Source organism: Hydractinia symbiolongicarpus, chromosome 5 (genome assembly GCF_029227915.1).
Source record: "Hydractinia symbiolongicarpus strain clone_291-10 chromosome 5, HSymV2.1, whole genome shotgun sequence".
Taxonomy (NCBI): Eukaryota; Metazoa; Cnidaria; class Hydrozoa; order Anthoathecata; family Hydractiniidae; genus Hydractinia; species Hydractinia symbiolongicarpus.
Window position 1 is genome coordinate 24,672,031 of NC_079879.1, and position 17,950 is coordinate 24,689,980.

A 17,950-nucleotide genomic window follows, 5' to 3' on the forward strand; every position below is an offset into this window, starting at 1 on the left:
CATGTTACATGCACAAATTAAATACGTAAACATCATCTCTCACAAGCACATTGTATAGCATAGATATCAGAAGCAAAGCGATGGAAGAACAAGGTTAATAAATATAATAACAAGAGATGATTCTTTTAAATATTAAACACAATTACAAAGATTAAATTTTATACAATTCATTGAAGATAAAGAAAAAAAGGTACAAAAATATATAAAAACAAATATTTTTTAATAAAAAATTGAAAATTACGATACACCGCTTTGTTTTTTAAAAGTGATAATATTAATGTCTAAATAGAAATCCCAAAGTTTAAATGCACAGATGATGAATGGATATGCCTACAACCCAGTTATGTTTGTTCCTACAGGATGTTCAACTTGATATCTCAAATCAATTTTCTTCGTCTCTGAAGCAGCAATATCGCAAACCCATTCAATTTTATAATCATTTGTATATAAGGTTGCATTTCCACTTTTAATAACTGTTGGCTTGCGGGTTGACTTGTTATGAAATTTAATATCTGGCTCCTGTAGCATAACCTAAAAATAAACATAGTTCTTCAACTTCGAAAGGCAAGCTATGATTTTTTTTATCTATAACCGTTTTATCCATAACAGAAAGTATTGGAAGGCTTTAAATACTTCAAGAGTACAAGATTTTATGAACACAAACTTTTGCAAGAAAATAATTAAGTGTTGGCATGGCTTTTCTCAGACAGTGTGAACTTTTGCAAAAAAAAAACATTTAAAAATTCTTAAAAACTTTTTTCACTATGACGCTTAAGTTCTCTTAAATCTTAGCAGGATAGGGACAAAGAGGATAATTAAAAAAGCTAAAAGAAAACATAAAAAGTTAGACACTAACTTAGAATGTGAGGGAGTAGCATTGAATTACCAAAACAGGCACTGTATATAGTAAAAAAGTAATTAGTTGAATTTTGCATCAAAATAGCACGACTTTTTCTATATGTAAGTTTTTAAACAAAGTCGATTTTTTTTCATGTTGTAAAACTAAAAATGTTTTTTAGAAGTACGTAAAACTAGGCTTAGTTTATTTTAGAAAGCTCTACGAGCAGTTATGATTTACCGAAAGGCATAAAAAATAATTTCCTCTGTTTTAGTAAATGTCTTAAAATGTTTTATGTCTAAAACATGTTTTAGTAAAACTGAAACCTGAAGAACAATAACTCATGTTATAAGTGCTGAAATAAGAAGCCGGCATGGAAATTGTCTGCTCAAAATAAATTTTGAATTAAATTGAATCATGTATTCATTCCTAAGAATACTTAATGCCATTTTGAACAACAATAAACTTACCCTTATCTTTTCATTGGTGCTTCTAGGGCATTGATCTTGAATAGTAATTTTAATAGGAGACGATTTTGTATTTTTAATTTCAATTTGTTGATGAAAATTGTACATGTGTGCTTTGGATATCATGCCAGTCTTCTGTTCAAACTTTTTCAATGGATTGTAAGTGACTTTAACTGCAGGATCAGCACCCAAAGCAACTTCAAATTCTTCCATTGAACTTACTGATGGTAACGAAGACTAAAGAAATAGATCAAATAAAAGGTAAATGTTTAAAATCAGATGCATCAAAGTAGCACCATTCACTGTCTTCACATTTTGACTGCTTTTAGTTCTGCTTAACTTTATCTTTATGTTCAAGGAGGTGGTGGTTTCCTCAAGTCAACAAATTTAGAAATACATAATATGAAATTGCATTTCAAAGGTTATCTATGCGGTTTCTAGCATAAAATCTGGCTTCAAACTGCTAAACAAATTAGGTTTATGAAAACAGAATAAATTCCTAGTTGGCTCATTCCCCTAACAAAAAATGATGTAATTGTTTTTTTTTTTTACTCTTCCATTTTAAAACAAATAATATAGAGTGTCCATGTTGTTTGAAAGATGCTGGGAATGATAAAAGTGACAATAAATCGATCAGTTATATACTAACTAAATAAATCAAAACAATGAGGAAATAGAAGAAAAATTTGCTTGTCTTTTAATTTAATTAAACGTTGACGTTAGATTGGGTTAATTAGTTTAGGCACTCATATCATTCTGATGGTTTGGAAACATGTCTGTCTGTTCTTATTAACTGAATATATAAGTAATTAACCTTAGTGATGAAATTATTATCTAGAAACACATTGACATCTCCAGCTAGCATAGCATATGCAGATTCATTTTTTGCTTTAATCTTCAAAAAAGCATGCGCAACTGCTTTTGGTGTGGATAAGTATTCAAATTGAGGTGAGAAATCAAGCTGGGCTATCGAGACTTTGTGCGCTACATCATCGGATTGAATTGTGGCTAATCGAGTAATTTCGAAATTTGTGCTTGTGATACCCTCAACAGCCTAAGAAACAAAACAGAAAAGTAAGTAAAGTTGGAGGGCATTTAAAGGGATATAAAGAAACTGAAATATCACATAGAAAACATATTTACTACACTACTGTACTTTGCATTAGGACTAAAGTGTGGAAGATATAGTCAATTTAAATTTAAATATTTTTCAACTTAGAATCCCTTAAATACTAAGAGGTACAAATTAGTTTTAATTTTTTAAAAGTTGATATATCAACATTCGTAGTGGGTTAATGTTCACAAGGGACTTAGGATTTCACATTATCTATTTTTGAACTAAAATAGTACAAACTTTTGCTTTGCTAGAATGAATTTTTACCGAGGTTTGAAGTTACCTCTGTTAAACTCAATTCTTGGGTTATATACTGTGTATAAAAACGATATCATGTTTGGCTATAACCTCAAACTTTGCGTTTCAGACACTAAATGCTCAGCTGTTTGTGGTAACAACTATATACACATCTATTAAACAAGTAAACTACAGGTTTGAATGAAAACATTCTTATTAATGCTGTTGAGTGCAAGATAGCCTTGGTAGTACAAGTAAAGCCAGTTAGATTTGTCTATAGTACTATCATAATTTGGCTATAACCTCAAACTTTGCGTTTCAGACACTAAATGCTCAGCTGTTTGTGGTAACAACTATATACACATCTATTAAACAAGTAAACTACAGGTTTGAATGAAAACATTCTTATTAATGCTGTTGAGTGCAAGATAGCCTTGGTAGTACAAGTAAAGCCAGTTAGATTTGTCTATAGTACTATCATAATTTTCGGAGAAAGGTCAGCTTGCAACATATACCTGATGGTCATTGATACCTAGTTATAAACAGTTTAACTTTATTGCGGTTAAATATTTGGTACAAGGTTAATATTTATTTATAGCATCACCAATAACTTTGTGTTTTACAAGAAGATCTTTTTTATTTTAAAAACATTGTTTTCATTATAGTCATTGAATGAGCATATTTTATAATACCTAACACTTCTTTTTAGAATGTAAATTTTTTATAACTTTACCATTGCTTCTGGAAGAGATTGTGCCATACATCGTATGGCACAATCGGCCAGGTATTATTCCAAGTATTAAACTGTCACTATCTTCAATTGTGGGGTCATAGTCATCATATTGAACTTGGTCACGCTCTCGTAGCGCCCAAGATGGAGCAGCACTTCTACTACAAAAAAAATAGCTTAGAAATGAGGATTAAGTTTTTACTCAGCATTTACAAGCTCAAAGAAGACACAAACTAAAAACTATAAATCATCAATAAGTTTTTTTATTAGTTACACCAATTAACTATACATATATAACAGACTGAGAAAATACTTGCATGGACACAAGTTAACCATACGCTATTTAGCAGGCAGTTTAATTTCTAATATTTTAGCTCCAGGTTAGATGAACTTACTGTCTTTTTTTTTTTTGTCTTTTTATTTTTACAGGATCAGGTTGTTTTATTTGCAAAACTTGCGGCTGCAATTCAGGAGGACTTCCACCAACACTTGGCACAGCAGTACTTAAAGATAACTTTGCATCTTCCCAATCTTCACCAGTGTTTTGTTTGATATTAGCAAAATACAAAACCTAACAGATAAATAAAAAACAAAATCTTGTTCACCAAGTTATTGAAAGTTAGATGTTGTAATTTTTTTTTTTATCTTTTTTTTATCTATTAATTTATCTATGATTACATATTTTAATACTACCTTGCCTTTAACTTTTTAAGAACTAACAATTACTTTACTAAAATCAACCTCTCTTGTAACAAAATGCCTTCCGGAATCATAACCCTATCCTTAATCCATTAAGTTTATCTTACTTTTGATAATATTACTCTTAATACCTACTTGAAAAGTTAAGTAATGCACCAGGCTGAATAAATTCAAGATTTTAATAGTTGGAACTCCTCCCCACCTCAAAGTAGACCAGTAGATAAGACCAGTAGACCAGTCATAAATTTTTTAGCAACAACAACAAAGTGTTCAAATAAATAGGGTGTTTGCATTACATATAGCCGTTACACAAAGAAAATATAATAGCTTGAATTCGAAATAATGGGGGGGCTAAAAATAATAAGGTGGGGTTTCTAATAATAGAAAGGTTGTTTAATAATATGGGGGTTGTGACCTAACTATGTTTATGGTATTAATAGATCTTTTGAGAGGAAGATTTTTGATGTCATACAGAGTGTTTATATTTAGTGTGTCTAAAAGAGTGTTTGATGTCACTTAATGAGTTATGCACATGGCTTTGTTTGCGCAAAAAAACACTCTGTGTATGTAGCTGCAATTGCGCTATCAAGGCGACCTAGATGTACAAATCAAATGTTTAATTTGTGCATGCTGTTTTCTCTCAACCTGTATGTCTTGATTCATTATCTTTCACATTTTTTAATATTTTCAATAACACCAAAAGAAGATCCCTGTTATACTGCTCTATTACCAGAAGCAATCCTTTCTATAAGCTCTTTTTTATCATAAAGATATAAACAGATTATAGCATTAAACACAGTAAAATTTTCATAATAATTTACATAATAATTCATAGTGTTCAGATTTTCCAAAGTAAGATTTTAGTTATAAATACAAAAAGTCATGTTGTGTCTCATAATACTTGAGTTATCATAAGGCATGGTCTAAATACTGTGGTTACCGTACTTACCTGTACGCTGCTATCTTTATGGAATGCCCGCACATCATACAATGGTGTCCAGCTTGCATTAGAAACAACGTAAGAGACAACCAATAAGACTGAACCTTTCTCTTTAACATCCAGAAGAATTGAAGCATGTCTAAATATGAGAAATATAAAATCTCAATAAAGCAGCTTAGGGGTGTAAGATTATATCACACGATGTGATTGCTACCTGCCAGTTTTTCTTTTCAAAGCTTGTGGTTTTAACTTTTCCAAGTTAAATTTTAAAACGTCGATCTCTTTATTTGTAGCTTCTAGCTTCTCATTTAAAGAAAATACTGATTCAGTCAACTTTTCTCTACGATCATTGTAGATGGAAAGAAATCCCAACAAGTTTTCTACATTCTTTTTTTCCAAAACGTCAACAACTTTGTCTTTTTTATCCTGTAAAAGTTTTAATTTCTATCAATTTAGAAACAGATTAAATGCTTTAGAGGTCTTTTTAAAGTTTTTTGAGTCTTTCAAAGACACAATGTACATCACAAAGTCTTTCTAACTTTTGGATGAAAAGAGAACTATGGAATTTTACAGGAAGGTACTCTAGACTTTTTAATTTTTAGAAACATAGAGTTAAAAGTAAGAAGATAAGCTTTAACAGTCATACTGTTTAAAAAACTACCCGAATCTGCATGAGTCACTATAAACACCCTAAATGCCAGTAGCATGGAAACAGAAATCTCTTCACTATCCCCTTTATTTAAGACTGTTATTCGCCACCATAAATAATTATGCCATAACCTTAGGTCGAAATCTTTGAAACTTGGTGTAAAATTACATTATTTTTAGACGGCTAATATTATTTATTTTTCGAAACATGTTTAGTAATTTAGAAATTTGAAAAGTATATATATTTACCTAAATATTTACTATTACTATGACCTCACCCTTGTAACGTATGTGCATATTTGAGACTTCCGTTTATCAGCAAAAAATAAACATAAGCATACAATGCTAAAACTCCCTCCCCCTACTTGTTTTTGTACGTTACATGTCCTTCTTTTTTTCCCTCAAGACGAATGTTCTTTTAAAAGCCCCAATTTTGTTACTTAAAATGGTCAATAAAAAGTGATAAAAGCAATGATGAAACAAATATTACTTACAGAAGAAATGCACACTCTATATTTTTCCAGCAGGTCCTTTTCATTTTCAGCCAATTTTATCCTTTCAACAAGTTTCAACTTCTGAGTAGTCAAATCTTTGATTGAACTTTCTGTCTTTTCAGCTTCTGTTGCTTTGAGTTTTAATTCATCTTCTGTTTCACCTTTTTGTGAAATGGCTTTTTCCTGATACGCTACTTCAACAATTGTAGCTTTACCATAACAGGTCACTCTAAAAATTATGAATTTACTTTTAGTTGACCTGAATAAATCTATAGGTCAAAAGTTTGTTACACATACTAAAACGTTTTTAAACATTGCCAGCAATATCTTTACTTAAAAAAAAAAGCAGTTTTAAAAATTTGAATTTCTGAGTATTATTTCTTTGTTTATAAAGACAAATATTTGGTCTCCATTATGCATTTTACTATTTTTAAAGTTCCCTTTGCTTTTGTTATTGTTTTCAAACTTTTAATGGCATAAAGGCAAGATCAAGCATATATATTTTAGGTGGGGTAAAAGTTGGTTTTCAGTGTGTTTTAAATTGTTAATTACCATAGTTTATAATTTTAGTTGTTAGCAACTAGTGATTAGCCAGTGAAGCTACAGAAATTGGCCTAATGACTCACAGTTGTCATTTTTGACTCAAAGATGGAAGGTTGGGTAAGATTGTTCAAGTAAACATAAACTACTACCTAATATCATTACTTCCGTTCAATTTGTTTCTCTAATCATAATTTTAAAGACACTGCAAGTTTTCAAGGACAATCACTATTAAAATCGCACACAAATAATACCTCAGGCTTATCTATAAGAAAATAACCCAAGCAATAAATTTGCTCAACCCAATTGATGCATTCCTTAACACAACACCCCTAAACCTATACAAGATAAACATTCCCCACCTCACCTCCAGTCATTCATTGTCGAAAGCATGACATATAATATGACTACCATGAGCTTTTTCAAAATATTTTTGTTTGGATAGCATATTGCAACCAATAAAAAAAGGTATTTAGAATAAAAATTCTTATTTATTATTATTTTTCCTCTCAGTTCTCATTTGCATGTTTTGCCAAAATACATGAAAAGGTGGCATTTCTTTGATTTTTTTCTGATCTCACAAAATAACTAAATTTGGAATCAAAAATTGTCAAAGTGTTAAATTTTAACTGGAAGTGCTCAGAATCAATGAAAAATTTGTTCTGCATAATAACATAAAATTGACAAATAACAAAAGAAAATAGACATCAAAATAGTAGTAGATGCTAGTTTTATCTACAGGTATACATTCAGGTATAGCTATATTTTATCTAGTATATAAAAATTTATAAAAGAATATTTTATTGCGAAATCTTTATATATATATATAAATACTGTTTATTAAAAATAATAGAAAATATTAAGGGGTGAGCTGGCCTGGAATGCCTCTCTTAGGCAACTTTATAAAAATGCATGTGTTCATATGAGAAGCCAGCCAGCCTGCCTTTCCAAGATCTTGCTGTTTTTATTGAGATCTCAGCAAGCCAGGATGGAATTTTTACATATGAGCACACCAACCCGGTTAACCAGGCTGACTCTTTCATTTTTGTTCATGATCAAAATTATTTTATTTTTAAACAGCATGAAAGCAGTCTCATGGAATACATTTTTTTATATAATTTAAGTTTCCTTTGGAATGGGAAAATATATAAACAAACTTTTGTGACTTTTTTCAGCCAACCTATAACCAAGCCAGCTAGCCTCATATGAACAGCCCCTAGAACAAAATTGCACGTGCAATGGGTTGGTATAGCTCCGTTGGAAGAAATTTTTGTGAAATTGTTTTCACTATTACTCATAGCTAGTCGCATCTTTGCTGTTCTAGTTGAACTTGCATAAACCATCCAAGACAAGCTGTTTTAATTAAACTCATACCTTATTGAATCTTTGTCAATGACAGATGGAAGATTCTGTACCAAAACTTCCCGGAACAGTTTCAACCGTAACTTTGCGATTAACTTCAGCTCTGTCCATAAATACTGTCACATTTTGTATACAACATGTGGTCACGTCAACCTCATATTTTGAACCTGAATCCATTTCTTTGCCACTGCTGCTTTCTCCAGTCATTTTGCTAAGAATATTGACAAGTATACAGTAATCAACAACTTCTCTATTTATTATATATAATAACTTGTAATTATAACTTGCAATTAGCTTGTATTTATGTTCTGATCAAAACATGTGAGGAATTTTATTTTAATTATTGTCTCCCTAATTTAAATAAGTTTAACCTACACCCCTTGGGCTAGAGAAGAAAGTCTTGAATTGTGACTATTACAGGTTTTACAAAACCTTCAAGGCCTAATTTTATTTTGCCACAGAATGGAACTGATTGAAAAGAAAATTTCTCTATACAAACTGGAATACATGTTTTAAACACTTGACTGAAACTGATCCTTTTTGTTCCGAGTAAAACTTAAGCTAAATTTAACTTTTTATAATGCTTTAGAATCTGAAATAATAACCAATCAAGTTTTGTTTAAAATTAGATTTGAGTTCTTTCAAATCTGTCAAAAGACAAAGTGGAAATTTAGTATTAAAAATTAAGTACAAAAAATGCTTTGTTTGGAGGGGAAGCAGGTTCTCAAATAAAACATAATGCAATATGGGTATTTACTGCGCTTTGAGGCAATTAAAGTATGTTGCATAATAATTAGATGCATTATGATGCTTGAAAGAACATACCTACTAAGAAGTAGGTAAACTGACGTCTATGTGGTTATAAAGTGTATATAATTCATTTTAAGTGGTCTATTTATTACACACCATTAGTTCAACCTCGTCCCCAGGGCATCTTGTATCTTTTCTGACCCCGGAACGGCGATACGAACATGGCCCTGGAGGAGGCCTGGTCACGTGACCCTCCAATACACAGTATTTCTGTGTGTAATATTTAATGAGATTTGTCTCAATGTACCAAAGTTTTATATATAACCTTGCAGAGCTAAGCGAGATCGGCGTTTTACGTCACAGATATGTGCGGCGAGTTTGTTTTGATTCCTCTCATCGCAACACATAAACTTCTCGCATATTGCCCTTGATTGTTTTGTGTAGATGTATAAATATACAATAATGTTATTTAGGCTGCTGTTTACTTGAAGAAATTAAAGCAATTTAGTTATGTGTATTTCACTGAATTGGTTGACTAGCAAGCACTGGGTTGCAAAACTTGTAGCTAGGGGAAACTTGGAAATTAGTAAATGATTTGCCCATCTGAACATAGCACTTCATTGGTTTTCTAAGGTGCAAATATGGCTACATAATTTTCAAATGTTCGTATCATTCTAGGTGCCTGACTGAAAGTAGCTAGGCAGAAATTTAACCTCATATTAACATTTACATTTTTTATTCATTTTGGCTGAACTTTAGAATTCTCATTTACCATGAGTTCATATCTGTGTCTGCATTACTGCTTTTGTTTTATATAGATTTTGCTGTATTTAAACAATACTTAACTGAAACTGAATTCATATATGGTGGACTCACTGCTTGCAGTTATATTGGGTGAAAAAGGCTTCAGAAAAGTATTTACTTCAGAAGTATTTTTTTCTTTTACATTTGTGGTCTTTACATTTCCAAAAAGCCACCCATTATTGATAAATTCTGCTTTTTCTTTTCTTAATGACATGTTTTTAAAACGCCTTGCAGCTTTTTTATTTTTTACTCAACAAGCTCACATTTAATTTGCACACACAGATATACAAAAACAAGGTTTTTTCTGTTTAAAACATAAATAATCCAAATATTTTATCAAAAGCATTATGCTGGTTTGAAAATTGAAATCGACAAGTCTACGTGTGATCTGTTTTCTCAATTTAATGTATCACTGCCTTAATAGTTTAGAAAGAATTGGTATACGACTTTACCAAAAGCAAAGTATTGCTACCTTGAGAAAATAATGTTTCAGGAATAATTTTTTGAGGAAATTATTTTGGGGATTTTGAACCAAAATTAGTTTCATAAATTCACACTCTTTAGAGCTCATCAAAATTCTGCTGCTGTTCAAAAATCGATTTTTTATTGATATATACATCTATTTATTGTTATCATTCTGCTTGGGAAATATTTAAAATGCCAAACTAGCTAACTGTGAAGATTAATTCAGTATTCTCATAAGAGCATCCTATCACAAAAAGATATCAGCAAAGAGATATTCCTTGCAACTAAATTTTTTGTTTACTGGCATAATTTTAGGTTGAATCTTATCTGACCTATTTCTGAGGTTAGAATAGCTTTTAAAATATTCTGAATCTGTATCTTGGTCAAAATTGATATGCTGTCAAAACGGCTTATCGGCGTCTCTGAAAAGGGCTAAATTCTGAAACTCAGAAAGTATGATGATAATAGAACTATTTTTTGGCTCAATTTCATCAAACCAATCTAAAACCATATCATACTAAATCTCAAGTCAATATTATAATTTTACTGGAGTTATGGGACGCTATACTCGTTTTACATTTTTTTTTTGCTATTTTTGCATGTTTACTGCTTTGTAATTAGTATTAAAACTCTTGAGATAATATATCGCAGTGTTGAGCTATTTAATATCTACAACTATCTTCAGTACATCCTGGATTTAACCATATGCCAGATTGAGCGCTTGATGAAAGTGTGACTTAAAATTTGATTGAGTTCAATTTTCTGAAATTTCTTCATAGCGTGTTAAAAAGGCCAAGAATTTTAGAAATCTTCCTACCTTTTCTCTTTCTCAAAATGGCTGTGTAATTTTTTATGCCTTATGTAAAATTATCTTTTATCGGATTGGTCTAAAAGTACTCCATAACAAGTTACAAGTCAATAACTGTACTTTTTTATTAAAGTTTTCTTGAATTAAGCCGGGTAAATGTGCAGAATGATAAAATGGCTCGGACGGTTAACCTACTGGATTTTTTAAATTTTTCATTGTAACTAAAGCATATTAAGTAATAAAACATGTCCACTAATAACAACCTGATATAATTTGAAACATAATGATATATATATTTTGTAAAAAAAACATTCTTGATATTTTGTGCAAAATTATTTTGTCTATAAAGGACATGGGCGGCACTAGATCTCCTTCAGCTAGTAATTTTATGTAACATCATTCTTTGCATAAAGCTGCAAATTAAACCTGGCCACTTGGAAACATGTTAAGTTTCTTTCTTTTGCTCTTATCTTGATAGTTTGCTAGTTATAGTGTGCTAGCTAGCTATTTTTCTAGTTTTATTAAACTTTCCCAGCTCCTGAAATATTTCCATGTAAGCAGTATTACTTTATGATGTTTTATACTCTCATTGCTTAGCAATGGTTTTTATAAAAATTTTCACTTTGAAAACATGATACTCCTCCGCCATTTTAACACGAACAGCTTCCTCCTGTTCGTCACAGACTCACCGCCTGGCCAAAATGTTTTGTATGACGCAATAATTATGTGACATATCCGTGCCAATCAGGTTTCATATCGGACCAGCCTCCTCCAGGGCCCTGGTTGTATCGCCGTCCCAGGGTCAGAAAAGATACAAGATGCCCTGGGGACGAGGTTGGGCAGAGTTTCCTAAATTAACAAGAGGGCTTGAAAACCAATTTCAAATAAGAATTTAAAACATTCTTACAACTGGATCATGTCTTACTGATTTAAATTATGAAACTGTTAAAAATTACAACAAATTTACAAGAGGAATTGGCTCTAAAATTTCACAAGCAGCTTCATGCTTGCAGTTTTAAAATACATACTCAGAAGCAAAGAACATAAAGAAGCCTTAAATACAATCAATACAAAAAACCCTGGAAATCTAAGTAAAAAGATCTTTAGCTGCCATATAGTTAATTAATAATTGGTTATTCCTGACCGTGTTGTGCCACAACAGCCTGTGGCTTTAGCTAGGTTTTATTGCACAAAAAGCTGTGTAGCTAGGTAAAATATGCAATATCTAGCTCTGGAAATAGGGTGCAAAATAGTGGTAGGAATTCACAGGGTAAGAGTCAACTCCGAGTTAGATTCCTAATTTGAGGAAATTGCGTACAAAATAAATGGTTAGCTAATCCTGTGAGTGATTCAATCAAAAGAAACAGCTGTAATGCTTACATTATGGAGATCACTAGTTGTACCCCATCTAGAATATTGCTTGCAGTTATAATCATTTTTTCGAAGTACCTTGTAAAATCAAACTCCCAGAAGTGGGAGCAGGGAAAAGGGAGAAGTGAATTCTGCCAGCAGAAGTAAGTGACTTCTTCTTCTTCCCTTCTGCACTAACCCTTCGTTATCAAGCACCCAAACTCTTTAATTCTCTTCCCAGAAAGCTTAAGAGACCTAACTGGATGGACAGTAGGAAAGTTCAAAACCTATCTTAACAATTTTCTCCAGACTGTAAAGCCTCACAGGTCTTTATACACAACAAAATCAAGACTTGAACAAGTCTCCTGACAGTACTTAAAAATGTTGCATCTATTCCACTACCTTTTGCAGGTATTGGAGCAGCACAAGAAGACACCGTTGAGGTTAACGCCGGTCGAGCACGACAGGCGTGAGTGGCCCTACAAAAGATTATCAGAGGTATGGGAAAAAGTATAGCTAAAGTAAAACTAGCTAGATTTTCCAAGTTCTAGGATCATCAAAATTTTTGATTTTTTACAACATTTGGTGGTTCCAGTGCCGAACCTGCCGGAAAGAAGATATAAGCTAGCAGAAAGTTCTGCACACGTTGTTGGCCAGTTAGCTAGAGACATCTTTAACCCTTGTTGTGTTGAAACTCCCACAAATTAAATCAAAGCTATCTTCCCGCTTGTATGTTTGTTCTCCACCTGCTTGCTTTAAACGCACCATCATTTCAACAGCGACTTTCCTATTTCTAGAAAGCAATCTTCTAAAGTTGTGAAAAAAATTTCTTTCTTTTTTTTTCTAAAATTCTTCTTCTTTATACCAAGAATAACTCAGTTACCAACAATAGACACTCAATCTCGCCCCCTGGGTTTGCCTTTTATAAGAACCAGCAAAATTTGACTTAGGGCCAACCTCGTACCTACTACTATGTGGGTCTATCCAGTTTTAAGGTCGGGTTGCTCGGAATACAATTTTAAAACTGAGATGATATGGTAAGTTAAGTTATTCAAACTAAAAAATATATATATACAAATTTAGTTTTAATAAACGTTTGACAAAATAAATTGAAATATATTTTTAAATAATCGTACCAGATTGCCCAAGTGTAAAACCAGATAGACTTGAAATTGAATTACGCTAAAATGTTTCTTGAAAGTTTGACGTGTGTAACAAATTGTTTGATGCTTTTTGTATAAAGTTATTTTGTGACTGCTCAGTTTTTGTGATTTGACGGAATGAATGAAAATGTAAAAAAAACGTATTATAAAGTAATTGACATGAAATCCCTAATGACACGATCAAGTAACAATTAACAATTAAACAATACATATAGCTAAGATAAAACATAATGATACAATACAAGTGGGACGTACGAGACAATGAGACACGGGACTGGACAAGTGAGTAAAGAAATGAATAAACAAGGCATAACGATAAATGGTAACACTACACATGACAAGTTACATTTTACGGACTAACATAAACAATGAATTTTGATTCAAGAATATATATATATAAACACAACATACTACATGGCGGCAAACAACCTTTTCGCTGCAATCAAAATTAGCAAAAAAGCAAAATACCCTGGGAAGGAAGTTGACCTGGGGCTGGTATCTGATTTGTTCATATTTTATTTCTAAAAGTAAGAACACTCAGTATTTAGCCTTATTTGTTCCTATTTTCATGGATTTTTTTATTATTAAAAGTTTCTAGTATTTGTGTGTATATCAGAAATTTGTTGCTGGCGACGCAGCTTTATAATGGTGTTCATACAGTAGTCGTGCCAATATGAATAGTAGTTCGCATTTGTTGTAGGTGAAAAGAAAAGTTTAAGCATGAGAAAAAATGTAAGAAAATCCATATCCTGAAATGTTCTTGTTTTGCGTGAAAGTCCGAAAGGCTCCGAGCATATAATAAAGAAAACAAAGAGATTTGAACTAATAAAAATATTATAGTCAATGTATTTATAAAAGAAAACCAGATATGATTTCTTATTTCGGATATTTACTGGCGATCGTACTCGCTAATGTTTCTAGAGACGCTCACATTTCTTTAACCATGTTTCTGCAGGCCAGTAGCAACAATGAGCAGAGGGGGTCAATTGCTTTATTGATTAATACATAATTTACATTGTTCCTACATCATCTAACCCTAAAATTTTCTAGCCCTTGGGTTTAATCATAGAAGCCACAAGGGGAGACAATAAGACTTACCCCCAGGCTGCGTTATCGTGATTAAAAACTCTGTACTTAGCGCGTTTGCAACTTTTCACTTTGTTTAATTCCTCAGGTCAGGCTCCCAAGGTCAGCCAGGATGAATAAATAGCAGTGAGACATGTTAAGAAATACATATATTGTCTATGTTTTTATAACAACAGAGTTTTATTGAGGCGGCAAATGTTGAAACAAAAGAGAATACTTAATGATCGTTTTGCTACCAAATTCCATTTATTTTATCTTTTTGTTTTCTTTAACGATTTTGTTTCACCTAACAGTTGGTACTTTTAAGACCTTGTCTCCAAATCATTGATGGATGATTTTTTACTTTTCCTGAATAACCAATAAATTTGTCTTATCTACGTGCGTATATTTGCAGTTAGGCATAAAAGAACCTTATTCTACCTATTTTAATTGGCAGTTTCTAGGCTCCTTTTTCAATTTGACATTTTAATTCTTGTTTGATCGTGTTTGTGACGGAAATAAAAATATGATAATACGTAGCAAGATAGATTAGAGTTGTAGTACAAAGTGCTCGCCTGCGCGGTATGAAACTGATGTAGAGTTCTTTTCTTATTCTCGAACATTTTTCGAGTTGAAATAAAAAAATGCGAATATGAGGTGTGCTCTTGTTTTACCAGCCATTCTACAACCCAAGCTCGACCCCAGCACCCATTTCGCTAGAACTATAGGAAAGCGCAGCGCCGTTGAGAAGTAAATAGTCCTGGGGATGAGGTTGTTCTACAACCGAATTTGATATAAAAAAATATGTGTTCACATTATCTGGAATTAACAGCAAAAAAACTTGAGTTCTTTGAAGTTCCCTAAAGAAGAAGAATTTGAACTTAAACGATAAAATCAAATTTTATTTGTATTTGAATTCTAATTCTTTAAGAAATAATAAAAAGCGCCACATCGTGCTAAACTTCAACGGAGTGTAAAAGAGGTTTGCAATTTCTCAAATATTCCCAACTGTTCCTTAATTAATTAATTAAATAATTACCAGTGAGCAATAGACACAACAAGTCAACAACAAGTTTTATGATCATAATGGGGATACTAACGTTTTCCTTCTTCCTTGGCTTTTTATACTTCCCCAAAAATCTTGTCTTGAATAGAGTTAATATTTATAATATGGTTTCTTCGTGATTAAGAAGTCCTATAGTTGATATGTACACATATACAAGCGATACTGATAAGGTAAAGTACCTTAAACACAGTTGATATCATATCCAACTGTTTCTTGTTTTTGTCGGATCTTCAACATACTCTTAACTGCTTCTCGCAACGCTGTCAAACGAACGATAAAATTAATTGCGCGAAATAACCCACTCGATAAAATCGATAAAAATACCAGGTCTCTAGATACGTGTATGAATTCACAGCTGCAATGTTCACATAAGTTCATGTACAACACAACTAGAAGAACTGGAAGATAATTTACTAGAAATAAAACAAGCATCCAGAGGAATGTTGTTGTCACTCGCTTATCCATCTGTGTAAAGTTATGCAAAGTGCGCTGGCGCGATTTATTTGCCGTGTTTAAGTCAGCTGATCCCGTATTGTTTTCCACAGCAGCTTTCTCACTTTCAGTTAGTCGTCGTTTAAATAAAGCCATTGTCGTCACCATAACAACCATTGTTAAAACAATAGTGGTGAAACTGAAAATGGCAAGGTAGCGAATATACCCCAATCTGAAATATGCACCTGCTAATCCACTAGATAAACCCCATGTAAAGAGTAGAAGAAGAATTGTTCTTCGTTTGGTCATTTTGTTGTAATAATAGAATGGATTTAACAGCACACCTAATCTATCCAAACTCAGTACAGTCATTGAGAGTACGGAAACTCCGTTAAATGCAAAAAACGTATAATGCATTGCCTTTATTTCATCTGTAGAAATATACTGTTCCATTCCTTCTTTGATGTGGAAACTTAAAGAGAAGATGTTTGCCACCACACCTGCACAAAGATCTGCAGCTGCAATATTTGCAATTACCAAGTAAAAACTTCGATGCAGCATATGACGGTATTTCATGATTGCAAAGAATACTATTCCATTGATCGGTACTGTCAGGATAAATAATAGAATTGAGATAGTCGCAGCAAAAAATGACATTTCTTTGATAATAGTTGCAGTTCCGCATACTGCATCCAGATTTGATAACATTGTCATTTTTTTCGTTTGTTATCGTTTGCCAAGAATGTTAAATTTTCCTTCATATGTGAAAACTAAAAAGAATATATAAATATAACGCTCTCTGTTAATTGAGGCTTGCCAAATAGCTAGTTTTTAATAAGTTTTTTTAAACGTTAGAACTTGTGGGATTTGAAACTCACTTTTACTCACACTAAAACTTTTAGTGTGAGTAAAAATAGCATTGAATCAGTCGCATGTGAGAAGCAATTCAACAAAATATAACCTTAAAAACTAAATATAATATATTAATGTATGACAAAAATCACCTGACCTATCGATTATTATATCAGACTAAAATCCCGTTTACCAAACACGATCATCTGTCGTCTCCCTGTTTTTAAGTAGATTCTTATCTTACAAGTAGCTCGTCTGAAACTTGTTTTGCACAGTTTAAACATAACATCTGGATGCAACGAAACTGCATATTAAATTTCCCTTGTTCACACTAAAAAATCATTTATTTTATTTAAACAAATTTTTTTCTGCTAACAGTTCAGGCAAACAAGAACACGTAACACAGAAAATTTTTTGCACTTTTCATAAACTTGATACTTCTTCTAATTTTGATTTTTATCTGAATGTTTTTTTTCAACTTGAATGGTACTCTGGAAGAGAGTAAAATTAATATAATATAAATGTCTCGTCTAGACTTTCTCTTAGCAGTGAAATAAAAATAAAGACGGCCTTTGTATGCTAACAAAATTAAATTTTCAATGTAATAAAGAAAAGATGGGAAACCAATCATTTTTTTTGTTTGTTTTTTTGTTATAAGAAAAAAGGAAAGTAAAGCAACAAAAAGAATTTAAAGAAAACAAGAAAAAGAGGAAAAAAGAGATAACAACAACAACGAAAAAAAACAACATAAAAAAACAACAACAACAACAACAACAACAACAACAACAACAAAAAACAACAACAAAAAACAACAACAAAAAACAAAAACAACAACAATTCTGATTCACAAAATATTAACGGCGCGTTCTTTCTCATTGCAATATCAATGTTTTACTTCTCTTCTTACAGCGCTTAATCCTATGGTTAGGTGGACGTTATTTTCTGCGATTTTAGGATAACTAGGCCGTGGTAAACGCCCACTAAGGCTACTCCCTTCCTGGTAAATGCCCCCTTAGACAAGCCCCACTTAATACAGTACCACTTCGCAACTTTCTCTTTGGTTTTTCGTAGATAATAACATTTCCCACCTTACACGTTGTATTGAGGATCGTTTCTTACTGTTTGC

At 32.1% G+C, this 17,950-nt stretch overlaps 3 protein-coding genes across 4 annotated transcripts; all 3 read right to left on the minus strand.

Moving 5' to 3' along the window:
- Window positions 1-104: 104 nt before the first annotated feature.
- On the minus strand, window positions 105-2,256 carry LOC130645586 (protein F37C4.5-like). Its single transcript, XM_057451624.1, has 3 exons — window positions 2,120-2,256; window positions 1,309-1,542; window positions 105-531 (listed from the first exon to the last, which is right to left on the minus strand). The coding sequence occupies exons 1-3, from the start codon at window positions 2,168-2,170 to the stop codon at window positions 331-333; spliced, it is 486 nt and encodes a 161-aa protein (XP_057307607.1). The 5' UTR covers window positions 2,171-2,256; the 3' UTR covers window positions 105-330.
- On the minus strand, window positions 2,220-7,084 carry LOC130646076 (protein F37C4.5-like). The gene is made up of 9 exons (XM_057452213.1): window positions 7,075-7,084; window positions 6,962-6,972; window positions 6,860-6,891; window positions 6,168-6,396; window positions 5,240-5,451; window positions 5,035-5,164; window positions 3,782-3,957; window positions 3,390-3,547; window positions 2,220-2,359 (listed from the first exon to the last, which is right to left on the minus strand). The coding sequence occupies exons 1-9, from the start codon at window positions 7,082-7,084 to the stop codon at window positions 2,352-2,354; spliced, it is 966 nt and encodes a 321-aa protein (XP_057308196.1). The 3' UTR covers window positions 2,220-2,351.
- On the minus strand, window positions 6,167-17,928 carry LOC130645585 (D(5)-like dopamine receptor). 2 transcript variants are annotated; one of them, XM_057451623.1, is made up of 4 exons: window positions 16,982-17,928; window positions 13,383-16,742; window positions 8,082-8,280; window positions 6,167-6,396 (listed from the first exon to the last, which is right to left on the minus strand). In XM_057451623.1, exon 2 carries the CDS (start codon window positions 16,684-16,686, stop codon window positions 15,721-15,723), a length of 966 nt encoding a protein of 321 aa, XP_057307606.1. In that variant the 5' UTR covers window positions 16,687-16,742; window positions 16,982-17,928; the 3' UTR covers window positions 6,167-6,396; window positions 8,082-8,280; window positions 13,383-15,720. The 2 variants fall into 2 exon arrangements, with proteins under 2 accessions (XP_057307606.1, XP_057307605.1); XM_057451622.1 differs by having other exon boundaries at window positions 12,277-16,742.
- Between the last annotated feature and the right edge of the window lie 22 nt (window positions 17,929-17,950).